Raw genomic sequence first — 13,729 nt, 5'->3', positions numbered from 1 at the left:
GGGAATCCCGGGTGTCCAAGTGCTTTGTGGGCAAGGAGGACAGCATGGCAGATGGTTAACCATTAGTTAAGGCTAAAACATACAGACAAGGCAATGTTCAGTTGCGGGGTGTCTGCTGATCTGCCCTGAGGGGCAGAGCCACAGGGATGCTTTTCTAGGAGATGGTAGGTGGGCTGGCAGGTGAGCGGGTTTCTGGGTCAGGAGCTGAAGTATCTGGTCCCATGTGGGGTTGGCCTTGGGGCAGGAGAGATGGCTGTGTAGGTATGTGATAGTGCAGCCAGCCCTTCCTTTCCCTCCCAGCTTTCCCAGGCTTTCATTATTTCCTGTCTTAGGTGTTCATCCTGAGGGCTTTGGTCACGCAGCTACTGATTCTTTTAGTGACTAAGGCTGCCTATGGGAAGAGCAAGCTCTTCATTGATGCTTTGGGATACTCCAGTCCCTGACCCAAGTCCAGCCCCTCCCCGCCTTGCCCATCTTGGTGGCAGCGTTGTTTGTTCATTTGGTTTTTGTTTTTGTTTTGTTTCTTTTGAGACAGGGTTTCCCTGTGTAGCCTTGGGTGTCCAGTACTCACTTTGCAGACCAGGCTGGCCTCGAACTCACAGAGATCTGCCCACCTGCCTCCGCCTCCCTGAGTGCTGGGATTGCAGGTGTGTGCCACCATGCCTGGCATTGGCAAGGTTTCTTGAAAAGAATATAGTTTGTCGCAATCCATTAAATTTTTGTTTTTGTTTTTTGAGACAGTGTTTCACTATGTAGCTCTGGCTGTCCTAGATTTTCACTATGTAGATTAGGCTGGCCTTGAACTCACAGAGATCCACCTGCCTCTGCCTCCCAGGTGCTGGGATTAAAGATGTGCACTGTCATGTCTGGCCTTGTCTCAATTCTTGCTCAGGCCATAAGAGCCTGGAGCTGTCCAGAGAGGCTGTCCGGAGGTCAAGCCTGAGCCTCAAAATGAGTGAAGGATTTAAAGAGAACAAGAATTTACTTCTATCACTCCAGGGCACGGTTCCTATGTGTGGCTGATGTGATGTGTTTAGCCCTATCAGTGGGGATTGCCTGTGTCAGCGAGGACACAGTTCATGTGTAAGGAGCACATTTGTTTGGACATGGTGTGAAAACAGAGCCAAGACTGCTTGTGAAGATGGGTAGACCAGCTAGTTCCCTCCTGCTGGGAGAGGGGTCCTGGATGGTCAAAGGCCCGGGCTGCCCCAGCACACAAAGGCTGTCTGGTAAGGCTATCCCAGAGAACTCCTTAGTCCTAACCCCCAAACCTCCCCCTGCTGGAGTCTTGACCCGCAGCAGAAACAGCAGATTGAGGACCAAGCAGCTGGGATTTGGTTCTACTCGGCGTGCAACTTTGAGACGTCTCCAATTTGCCAAATTTGAGTTTTCTCCTTCCTAAAACAAGGGAAGAAAGAGTACACCCTCTGAGCTGGCCTAGCCCAGAGGTGAGAGCACAGTGTGTTCTGGGGAGCCACTGAGTGCTGTCCATGTCTGTTCTGTGAAGCTGCCTTCCTTCTGCCGGGACGGGACAGTGTTGTGGTATGCCCCGCGGTCTTTAAGGGAAGATGCACAGCTTCTCTCAAGTCAGCCATTAGTCTGCGAAGAGGCTCCATCTCTCAGAGGAGGCATTTGAGATGTCAAGAATGCTTCTGAGAGGATGTCTGTGCTGTGGGGCCAGGGCGAGGGGGATGGGATGGCCATGCAAGTTCATCTGCCTCACTGCTAAGCTTTCCCAAACCTTGTCTTTAACTCTGGTGTCTCCTTCCTGACTTGTCTCCTCAATCCAGTTGGTGAGATGGAGATGAGAAGGTACACTTCTGCCATGGGGTCTTTGGGAGCCTCTCTGGAGACCCCTTGACCTTGGGAACCCTCTGTATATCTCTCCTGGACCACAGGTCAGCACACCAGCAACTGTGAGCAGATGACTGAATTCTCCTGGAAGGATATAATTAATGCCTTGTCCCTGGCCAACATGGTGCTGGGGCTCTTCTCCATCTTCTGTAGCTTCAGCAGGTAGGTCCCAGGCACAGCCTGCTCTTAGCCTAAAACTGGAGCCTATGGCTTGAGGAAGTGGGAGCAGACTCCAGAGACCTAGCCACTGTGGCAAAGGATCAACCCTGAGATGGGGGCAGTATAATGGCTTCAAAGTCAGGGACCAGGGTCCTGGCCTTCATGTTGCCACATTCTGATATGTGGCTTCAGCTAGCTTACATCTGAGCCTCAGGCTCCATATAACATGAGGAGTTTGTGGTTATAAGTTTTCTTATTTCCTCAGCTATGGCAGTTCAGAATGGCTTATAGGAGAAAAAAAAAGATACATAGTAGTAGTACTCACATCCATTTTCTCTCTCTGTCTCCCTCTCTATCTCTTTCTTCTTTTCCTTCCTTCTCTTCCCCCTCCCTCTCATCCTCTCTTTTCCCCATGTAGCCCGGGATGGTCTTGAACTCACTATGCAGCTTATACTGTCCTTGAACTTCTGATTCTTCTGCTTCAACTTCTGCTGGGACTGTAGGTGTGGGCCACCCCACTTGGCTTTGTTTATATTTTCTGGTTCTTGAATCAGAATATAGGATTTGTCTTACATGATCACTGTCCCGGAAATTCTGTCACACTTACATGTGCCACCAAGAAAACAGGAGCAATTTATGTTCCTGTAGGTTGGATTCTATTTCGAGGCCTTTAGCAAATCAGTTCTTTAAAAAAAAAAAAAAAAAAAAAGAAAACCCTTAGTGATGCATTCCTGCTGTGCTTTATTCTCCATGACCAGCATGTGACTTGTGTGTCTGTTTCTCATCCATAAGTTTGGAGTTTTAGAGTATAATGCGGTGGGAGAATGCCCACCTGTGGCAGGAAAAACTCAGTTTAACCAAATTGTAGGTTCTGTTGTTTTCCTTTAGCCTCAGGCTCCTTTAGAGCCTCTGGTGTGGTCTAAACAAATGCTGAAGCTGTCTGGGGATGTCAGGCTCTCTGCTTCCGCAGGGTTGTCTAAACGATGGAATCCAGAGCACGCTTGGTCGTGCACCTCTGTGGGCAGGTTTGCTTTGGCTGTGTGGCTACTCACAGAGGGACCTGGGAGCAATGTGATAGACAAGGTGCAATGGAGAACGTGGGCTATGAGGAACTCTGGGAAATCACTCAGAACAGAGTTGGCATCAAATCTGAGAGAATGTGGGAGCTGCTGAAAGCTCCTTACCACACATCAAACTCAAGAGAAATTGGAGAGACGCTGGCAGATCCATACCACAGTTGGAGATGCCAACACCTAGCACTAATCCACAGAAAACTGGCACGCAGATTAAGCTCGTCAGCACCGTCCAGTGTCTGGATGTAACTGACACCTTCATCCAAGAAGAGCAGACTACAGACCATCCTCAGGCTCTCTTTGAGAATTCACCAAGATAAAGTGCATTCTAGGCATATAAGAGACTAGAAGTCATAAAGAAGGCAAGCTCAGGTCAAATGGAACTAAACTAAAGCTCAGAAAACAGAAAGAATGTACAAACCCTGAGATAGCTAATGGGACAGCGCTTGCCTACAATGTGTGAGGCCCAAGCTTCAGGCTCCAGTACTGAAAAAAAAAACAAAACAAAACAGAAAAACAAACAAACAAACAAAAAAACAGTACCATACATGGCAAAGGCAACTAAAGAAGCATTTAATTGGGCTTACAGTTTCACAGGATTAGAGTTCACGGTTAAAGTAGGAAAGTTCAAATTTAGCCAGGTATGGTGGCATAAGCTTGTAACCCCAGCCATTAGGTGGTGGGGGCAGGAGGATCAGGAATCCAAGGCCAGGGTTTGGGGAGATAGCTCAGCTGAGAAAGTGCCTGTGGCGCAGGCCTGAGCGCTTGAGTTTAGTTCTTAGCCACCATGTAAGAAAGCTGGCTGTGGTGGCGTGCTCTCAGAGAGGCAGGCGTGGGAGGAACTGTGGGGCTCACTGATCATCCAGCCTTGCCAAACCAGGGAGCCCCAGGTCCCAGTGAGAGACCCTGTCTCAAAAAGTAGGGAACAGGTGTCTTACTTACTTTTTGCTATTGCTGTGATAAAACACTATGACAAAGGCGGCTTAGGGAAAAAAAAAGCATTTAATTGGGCTTATAGTTTCATAGGGTCAGAGTTCATGGTGACAGAGCAAAGGCATGAGGTAGAAACCGAGAGCTCACACCTTGATCTGAAAGCTAGAGGCACAGCGAGGAGGGAGACCCTGGCAGGAGTCTTTTGAAACCCTAAAGTCTGACCTTGTAACGCACCTTCTCCAACAAGGCCATGCCTCCTAATCCTTCCCAAACAGTTTCACCAACTGGGCACCAAGTGTTTGGACATAGGAGCTTAGGGGGGGGGGGCATTCTTATTGAAGCCACCACAGAATAAAAGAAAGGAAAGGAGAGAGGCGGGGAAAAGAGAAGAAATGAGAGGAAGTCATGTAGCATAAATCTTCATTTCACAAGTGGGGAAAACGACGAATAGTAGTTTATGTGTGAAGTCACAGTGTGATGGTGGTAGAGGCTGCAGTAGGCAGTAGGAGGGACCCTGTGCTATCAAATACACTTGGGTCTTAAGAGTTAGAAGGGACCTTCGTGATTACTTGGGGGTGGGGGAGCAGGAAACCACCATGTGTTGGGAGTTTTTTTTGGGGGGGAGTCATGCATGTTGGTGTGTATAAAACATTTAAAGCAGTTTATACTAGAAGGGACGTGAGTTCGGGAGTACTTGTGTGTGCGGGTATAGGAATTTGTGAAGAGGGGGTACTGAGTGGGGGACTTGTCCAGTGGGTACTATAAGAAGCTACCCTGCTGGCCTGCACTCTAGGAAACCCCACTGTGCTTCCTGGATGCTTCTGATCTGCTTCCTGTTAGACATGGCAATAGGGACAATGATCAGATACCTCAACATCTGCCAAAAACTGGGTGAGTCGAGACCTCAGGTCCCCTGTAATCTCTACCCTGGGGAACACCCATCTCAGGCCACTACCCCTCGCCTTCCTCAGTCACTCCCAGCTGTTCACATGCCCACGTGAATAGCAGAGGCAGTCCTGTCCCAGGAAGCAGGCTGTCTGCAGCCTAGACCCATCCCGCTGCCTCTCTTCCCCATCTTCGACCGGTCCTTGCCCTGCTTTTTAGTTCCTATCTTCATTGCCTCTCTCTTTTAATTCCATTTACTCTCCTTTTGATTTATGTAGAGATTTTGTTCCTGTGTTTATACTCCACAGTACACTATTATGGTTATTGTGGGTTTTACGAGGAATGATTTCACTTTGACTTACTTAGGCAGTTTCTTTGCTGTTTATACTTTCTGGCTTTCCATGTATTCACTGGGATCACCTTCCATAGGCCACCATTAGGGAGCAGCTGCTGCACCCTGAGACCCCAGCACCACCCCAGTTGTCACTGCTCCAGGCTAGGCTAGGGTGCAGAACATGTGCCTAGGATTAACCTTGACCTCTAAGCAGGATTCGAACTGAATGACTTTGCTGTCTTCACCACCTTTGGCCTGGCCTCGGCTCTGCTCCTTGGTGTGGATGGGCCTCTGAATGGGTTCCTGGCCACCATCTATGTGTTGACCACTTCTTTCCGCCTGTGCTTTAGCTCAACTGGTGAGTGAAACCCAGTTCATCTTGGGACTATGGTGGGGATCAAGGGGTAGGAGAAACTGCTGGGAGCCAGAGGCCAGGGCTCACTCATGGACTCCTATTCCTCCTCATGAGCACTGTGCCTGCTGGAGGTGGAGGGCTGTATTGCCAGAGCCCTGGTCTGGGAGATACCAGTCCTTGCTTCTTGGGCAACTCTGTCTCTTTTGTATTACCCTCGAGTGGAGCATTGCTTCACACCAGTTTCCCCGTCAAGAGAAACTGTACCGAAGTGAGGGCAGCTGCCTTTCTAAGACCACACAGAAAGGGGGTGCGAATCCAGCACTGAGCTCAGACTGGCCTTCCAAGGAGCCTTTAAGGTGTGGGCACACCTGACCTACACTGGGTGCCTGCTGTCCCTCAGAAAACAACACAAACCCAAAGCTGCACATGTACTTGTGGATAACCAGAGGACAGCCGCACTCCTGGGCTCAGGGAGACCCAAAGTGATAGATGTCCTGAGAGCCGGGAAGCCGCTGATCCCTGGTCTTTCCTTAGGAGGAGGTCCCTGTACATACAAGGGCCTACCCTGCCCCTACGCTTCCTGTGTGTTGGCCTCCACCTGCCTTCTGACCAAGGGCAACACATTCATTCTCTGCTGCATGGCTTCACTCATGATTCTGTTCATGGTCGACCAGAGTTGCTACCCACATGATGAAATCCTGGAATCGGAGAACTGGAAAAAAGTAGTTTATTTGGGAGGTGAGTTCAAAGAGCTGCCACATGCTTATGGTCACGCTGTGGTCACGCTGCAGCATTGCCCGTGCACTGCGCTCTCGTGCATCTCTCACCTTCGACTTTGTCGTTATTCGACAGCACACATATTTACTATTGTTTCTTTAATGTCTGAGAATACTAACTGTGCTCACCTGCACATTTAGGACTGTTCCCTTCATGCTCATTTCCAGTGCACAGGATTAGGCTGTGCTCAATAAATAGCTACCTAATGTTAATGGGTTTGGTATGGGGAGCACATGACTATGTGCCCGGTACTGGGAGTCAAGTCTGCTAAAGTAGTCCTTGTCTCAGGGAGGGAGGAAGTTACTGAGAACCAAAATAAAGTAACAAATAAAAAAATGCCAAAAATAATTGCAAACAAACAAAGCTGGGTATAGTGGCTTATGTGTATAATTCCAGTTCTTAGGATGCTGAGGCTGGATCACTGCAAATTCAAAATATAATGAGTGCCAGGACAGCCTGAGCTGTAGAGTGATATTCAAACAACTGCCCCTGTATTTATGGTTACCCTGTGGTCTCAGATGGTGACTCATTTAGACTGAGGGATGTGAGAGGAGGGCATGCTGCTTAAGGAGGGATGTTTAAGTGAGATCTGAAAGACGAGTAGGAAGGGTGTTTCGGGCAGAGGATACTGTTTTGTGGTGACTGGAGGCCAAGAAGGTACTGGGAGCATTAGTGCATGTGTGGAAAGCCAGTGACAAAAACTTAGGCCGGTGAAGTGGGCAGACTGGGCGGGATTTGAGATTTGATCCTAAAGGCAGATGAGCACCTTGGGTGAAATCAGGCAGCAGCTTCCAGGCATCACTTGGACTGTGGTGTGGAAAACAGACAACAGAGTACCAGAAGGTATTGAGATGGGAGATGGTGGTGTGGTGGAGGAAGAGAATCAACTGGACTTGAGAGGTGTTGGAGCTAGAGCTGACACTGAGGGAAGTTCGGCGTAAGCAGCTAAGTGTAGGTTCCAGCCTTGGGAGATGCCCCCAGCATTCGGCCTGAGTTAGGGTTTCCTTTAAGGATTAGTTTGCCTTTTGCAATGTGTGCATGTGAACTAGACAAGTGTCGCTGGGGGCTGGAGATTCTGCCATTATTCCTTTGCTGTGAATCCACTCTGTTGTTACAGTTGGCTTCCTTCGGATTTATATCTTCAGTGGCATTAGTACCACATCCTTGTCCAAGTTCTGGGAGCTGGCTTCCCTATGCCCAAATGGCAGAGGCAGACTGGGAGAGCCTGGATGTGTAGCTAAATGTTCCTCAGGTGAAGCTCTCACTGGTTATTGTATAAACTTGGGCTAATACCTCACCATTTTGAAGTCAGTTTTCTTCACCTATAATTAAAGCCCCCAGTTGCTAGCTTGCAGGCTCACTAGGATTGAATTAAGCAAGGAGGTAATTCTCTGGTAGGGTCCTGGACTGAAAATAACAATTCCTGCTCCATCTTTTCCACCTCCCCTCTCCTAGCCCATAGCAAGTGTTTCCCTCAGAGATCACTGCTCCTAGAGTTGATCCCCTTTGCTCAAAATAAACCCACACACCTAGCATGAGACTCCTAGGTTTCTTTGCTCCATGAGTCAAGGAGGAAACAGCATCTCATAAGTTCTGACACCAGTTAATGCTAGTTATTGTGCACATTTCAAAGTTGTTGCTGCTGATATTCTGCTTGCTTGGGGAACAGTGGTCACCTTAGACTGAAGACCACAGACTACAGAGCTCCAGACTTTGAGAAGCTGGCTCACGGGCAGTACTGGAGAGTGAATGCCCTCTATTTTTTAGGACAACTCTGGCTTTAAACATCACCTCCTTGCCTCACAGATCATTGACTACTCTTCAGTTGTAGTGTTCCACAACTCTAGCACATCTTAACATCTCTTGATGCTTTTCCCCAGAAGTGACCTTTTGTTAGGTTACCTGTCATGATCTAATGGGATCTCACAGAATACATGGGAGCAGGTTGGGGGATGCAGTCCAGTTGGTAGGGTACTTGCTTAGCTTGCATGGATCCCTGTGGTTTGATCTCTAGTACTACAGACACTGGCGGGGGTGGTGCACACCTGTAGTCTCAGTCCTTAGGAGGGGGAGGCAGAAGGATCAGAAGTTCAAAGTCATCCCTAGCTATACAGCAAGTTTGAGGCCAGCCTGGGCTGGATGAGATCCTGTCATGAGACCACTGATGCCCTATATTCTTGTTGAGTTAACTGAGGCAGAATGTCTAGTTTTTAAAGATCAAGCAGGCTTGGACTTGAATCAGGTTTTTATGCAGGTTACTTTCCTGTCTCTTATGAGAAAAATAGATGTAATTCTAAGTCATGGGAGTGTTGTGAAGTGTCAGTGAACAATCTGTAGTACTGAGCAGAGTACCAAGTCCTGAGGAGATAGATGTTACCTAGCGGGGTACCTAGTACTGAGCAGGTGTTCCCTAGCAGGCCATCTAGTACTCAATAGATGGCCAGTAACTTTGGAGTCCCTATGTCTGACAGTGTTTCATCTGAAATTCAGATTGTCTTGGGCATACCTGAGACTACATCTAAGTTCAGTAATTTCCTCGGAGGGGCCTCAGGACTCAGCATGTTGTCGTATTCATAGCTAAGACTGGTTAGAACACAAGGCTATGGCCCGGCGTGGTGGCACATGCCTTTATTCTCAGCACTCAGGAGGCAGAGGCAGTTGGATCTTTGAGTTCTAGGCCTGGTCTACAGAGCCAGTTTCAGGACAGCAGGGCTATAACAGAGAAACTCTGTCTCAAAAAACTAAAACAAACAAACAAACAAACAAACCTAAAAAAAAACAAAGCCCCCCAAAAAGCAAAACAAGACAAGCAGGGCTTGGTGGTACATGCCTGTAATGCCCCAGCACAGAGGCAGAGGCAGTCAGATCTCTATGAGTTCAAGGCCAGCCTGGTCTACAGAGTCCGGGACAGCCAAGGCTGCAGAGAGAAAGGCTTTCTCAAAAAACAAAAACCCAACCAACCAAACAACAACAAAAACCTAAAACAAACAGACAGACAAACAAGCCAAGGAGGTGGTGCAGAATCAGCAGATGGAAACAGGATGCTAGCTCCCCAGAGCCCCTCCAGGTGGGGTCAGTCACACTCCGTTCCTCAAGCCCTGAGCTGTGGTCAGTCACATGAAGCACTGTCTTCCAGGGAGGGTCATCGGAGCCTCACATAGGCACCCTCTGCCTAGCAGGGACCAAATTCCAGCCTCCAGAAGGAAAGTGGGGTGTGCAGCACAGACCGAATACTTGCACGGGGCAGGCACAGTGAGCCACTGTGATCACTCCGTCATTGGTGGAGGGGTCCAGCCGCTCTGTAAGCAGTCTCAGGCATGTAACATTGCATGCTGGACTCCAAACAACTAGGAAGTAACCCCACCTCCCAATAGAAAGGCTCGGGTCAACTTGAATTCAGCCTTGACAGGACTTGGCTTCTGACCTGAGATCACCAGAACGGACCTGAGAGTGCAGTAGCTTCCATTAGCGGCTTACATATACTTACTACACTGAACTCAAACATGGGCTCCTGCTTCTCTTGTTGCTGTTTCCTCAGCTCTGTGAGTGACCTGAGAGGGACAGAGAGTGGGGTAGGAGCCGTGAGACCCTCTATGAAACTGAGTGTCTGCTTTTCTCTTTACAGGTATCATCATGCTGTTTTTTTGCCCGTTCTCGCTCACCGCCGTTTACTGCCTGATATGGTCACTCTCGTATATCTTCTTCCCAGATGCCCTGTGGGGCAAGGGAGTTTGTGTTAAGATCTAGTGCAGGGAAACCATACCTTCACCACTCCTGCTGGCCTGGTGGGCTCTACGATTAGCATGCTGTACCAACACCTGCTTATCCACTAAAGCTTTTTTGGCACCGTGTTGTCTTACGCTTGGTGTACGCTCTCTCTTGTCCTGAATCACGTCGACCCACAGTGGGCCCATAAGCCTTTGCTTCTTTCTCCTTATTCAGGGTTCAGACTCCCTTTTGGGTAATACTTGTCTCAGTCATGGAGGATAGACTTTTATTTCCAAGATAAGTTTTGGGCTGAAACTCAAACCCAGCCTTGGATACATGAGACTCTATCTCAAAAAAAAAAATTGATTGGCAGCCTAAATGTATCACCTGGTGTATTAGGCAGGTGCAGAGATGATAGGATGGATCTCTATCATCTATCTACCTCTATAATCTATTTCTATATAATACATTATTTATATAATATATATCTTTAGGCCTATAAGCAAGTCTAATATATATATATATGTATATGGGATTTGTTAACCTTTAAACCACTCATGTGTATGTGTGTGTATGTGGCTTACAGGCTATGGTACAGTTAGTCCAACAATGGCTGTCTACCAACAGAAAGTCTAAGAATCTGGCTTCTAGGATCTCATTCTGTATGTTTCTTTTCTAAGTTCTCAAACACTAAACTCTACTCAGATACCACTTTGCCTTTTAAAATACAAACCAGACAGAAATAATGCACACTATTATATTGTATCCTAAAGTTGCACCCCATGGAGAAGAACCAGGGAGTCCCAGTATCACTCTGGATTCTGTCTTCAGGTGGGACATCCAAAGGACTGTTGGCCAATTCTGCCACTTGCCCCACGGTGTCGCCTGAGCTCCTCTGCATCTGCCTTTAAAGTTTTTTTTTTTTTTTTTTTTTTTTTTTGCCTTTATAGTTTTAAGAGCAGTGTTGGTGGTACAGCTGGGGGCTCAGTTGCCAGCTCACCATTCCGCATCTTTATCTCCCAGAAAGCAGTGTTTCCTGAGACTTCCTGGGCTTTCACCTAGGGTAAAGGATAATGTGAAAGCACATGAATGAAGTCAAGGAGTCTGGGCAGGTTTCTGGTCTACACCCAGGATGGTGGAGATTCCCCTTTGGAAGCACCTCTCCATGTCTGAGTGAGATCCCATGAGGGAAACCTCCTGCTTTTGTAGGTATCCTGAGTGCAATGTTTAATCTCTATAAGCCAATGTTCTCACTTGTAGCATGGAAGCTTTACTCCCTCCTGGGAAGACTAACACACGAACTGGGCTTTCTTGAAGTAAGAACCCAGTGTGCCTGCCAATTCAAGAAAAATCCTGTTGCTAGAGGTAGGGGACTGTGAGTTTTGGGGGGTTGGAGGGACAGCTTAGTAATTAAGAGCATTGGCTCCTTTTGAGGAGGACCTAGGTTTCATTTCCAGCATCAGCATGTCAGAACGTGTCAGGGCACAACCATCTGTGACCCCAGTTTCAGGATACCACGCCCTCTTTTGCCACTCTAGACTCATACAGACAAATGCTTGAAATACATTTTTTTTTTTTTTTTTTTTTTTTTTTTTAGTGGGCTTTCATATGAAAACTGGAATTTTGGAAAACTCAGGTCTACAATTGTGAGCTTAATTCCTTCCTACTACCCAAAAATTTCCCAATGGGATTATCCAGGGTACAAACTACTATGTAATTTTCTCTAGGTTTTTAGGGAAATGTTCAAAAGTTTATTGTCATGAACACCATTTACATCCTCCAGGTTGTCAGGCTTCATAAGATATGTATTTTAAAATTTATTTTCATTTTTTTATGTGCATTGGTGTTTTGCCTGCATGTGTATCTGTGTGAAGAGTGTTAGATCTTGGAGTTACAATTGTGAGCTGCCATGTGGGTCCTGGGAATTGAACCTGGTTCCTCTGGAAGAGCAGTCAGTGCTCTTAACTGCTGAGCCATCTCTCCAGCTCTGTCAGAGGGTTTGTGTGTGTGTTTATCATTTTTTAAAATTAATTTGTTTTTATTTTGTGTGCATTGGTGTTTTACCTGTATGTATGCCTAGGTGAGGGTGTCACACATTGGAGTTACAGTTCTGAGCAGCCATGTGGGTGCTGGGAATTGAACCTGGGTCTTGTAGAACAGTCAGTGTTCTTAATCACTGAGCTATCTCTCCAGCCCCTAAGATGATTTTTTTTTTTTACCCATTTTTCCCTCACTGAATTCTTGAATTCATCATTTAATTGGATCCATATTATGAAGGATGAATAAAAGGAAAAATTTAAGAATTCTTCAAACTTTTCAAAATAGATTTTTAATTTTAGCCAGGCATGGTAGCACACATCCTTAATCCCAGTATCTGCTCAGCATTGCAATAACCCTGCTGCAAACATGTTGGTATAAACTACACTCCTGAAGCACAACCTGGGGCAGAGAACTTTATGCCTCTACCCCTAAAGAGGAAGCTGGGTGATGGGTGTTTGGTTCCCAAGGGACCAGTCTGAACATTCTCTTCACAAACCTGACTCTAGGCCTGGTAGGACAGTCCCAGAATGAAACCCAAAAAGTACCTGGTCTGCCTTCCTGGAGCAGCTGTTAGCACTCTGCAGTCACAGGAAGGGGGGGAATCCTAGCTTCCCATCCCTCAACCCTGGCTAGTAGCTCAAATGGGAGTAAAGGGTCTCATAGATTTATGTGTGTAACTGGATGCCTGTGATCAGCAGGGCCTACAACAACCCTGGGAGGCAGGCGTGTTCTTTTTTTTTTCTACCACCTGCTCATTTAGGAGGGAATATGCTTTCTGCCTTTTGTTGAAGGGGAGGGAAGGAAGGAAAAAAGGGAGGGAGGAAGGAAGGGGAAAGGGGAAGGGTCTACAGTCCTCCCTGTCCATCGTCACCAGAAACAGTAGTAACAATGGGAATCATCTCCCAGTGCACAGATTACCTCATTGCCACCACAGCTTCTAATTTTTTGCTGATTATAGAGTAAGGGCGCCTTTTAGGGTTTAGAGGGACTGGGGTCTGAGCTAACACACAGCTGTGCTGTTTTCTGAGCACTTACTGTGCAACAGGTGCACTTCAGACGTGGTTCTCTCCATCTTACTGAATACACAAAAAGTGAAGTCACTTGCCCAAGGTCACCTGACAAAATCCTGACACACATGGTTCTCGAAGATGACTATCCTAGTACTCTGGCTTCCCAGTCCTCCAGCAACTAACAAACTCCAAAGATCTCTGGTCCTCCATCTTACTTCAGCCTTCCACAGTAATTCTCTAGGCTCTGTCCTTTCCAGTAAGAGCAGCCTCTCGGGTCTGTTCCTGGCATTCTCTTCTCTGATCATCACTTCCAGTACTTCGAGAAGCTCAATTTCAGCCACAAAAACTCTAACCCATGAGCCTTGGACACCTTTCAAAGCCTCTTACCCTCTGCCAGTTCTCATTTACTGAGTCAGGGTCTCACCATGTGGCCCAGGCTGGCCTCAAACTGATCCTCCTGCCTCAGCCTCCCACGTGCTGGGATTATAGGCATGTGCCACCAGGTCTGGCTCTTGTTTACATTTTTACACAGCTTAGAGCCAGGCCCATCATTCTAATCCATGCATAGGGAGCACGCACCTCCCTTCTCTGCTTCCTCGTT

General features: G+C 47.4%; 1 protein-coding gene across 1 annotated transcript; it reads left to right on the top strand.

The window, feature by feature from the left end:
• The first annotated feature begins 1,801 nt into the window (after nt 1-1,801).
• Tmem269 (transmembrane protein 269) lies at nt 1,802-10,212 on the top strand. Its single transcript, XM_055610960.1, has 5 exons — nt 1,802-2,016; nt 4,813-4,910; nt 5,453-5,596; nt 6,128-6,331; nt 9,996-10,212. Exons 1-5 carry the CDS (start codon nt 1,925-1,927, stop codon nt 10,115-10,117), a joined length of 660 nt encoding a protein of 219 aa, XP_055466935.1. The 5' UTR covers nt 1,802-1,924; the 3' UTR covers nt 10,118-10,212.
• Nucleotides 10,213-13,729: the final 3,517 nt, after the last annotated feature.

This window comes from Psammomys obesus, unplaced genomic scaffold, assembly GCF_907164565.1.
Source record: "Psammomys obesus unplaced genomic scaffold, mPsaObe1.curated_primary_1811, whole genome shotgun sequence".
Classification (NCBI taxonomy): domain Eukaryota; kingdom Metazoa; phylum Chordata; class Mammalia; order Rodentia; family Muridae; genus Psammomys; species Psammomys obesus.
This window is presented reverse-complemented; position numbering and strand designations above follow the sequence as displayed.

Bases quoted from the DNA above. Each gene is read 5' to 3' on its own strand.
- Tmem269 (XM_055610960.1), top strand. From the start codon at position 1,925: ATGACTGAATTCTCCTGGAAGGATATAATTAATGCCTTGTCCCTGGCC. The intron at 2,017-4,812 runs GTAGGTCCCAGG...CCTGCACTCTAG, and splicing joins ATCTTCTGTAGCTTCAGCAG to GAAACCCCACTGTGCTTCCT. The intron at 5,597-6,127 runs GTGAGTGAAACC...GTCTTTCCTTAG, and splicing joins CCTGTGCTTTAGCTCAACTG to GAGGAGGTCCCTGTACATAC.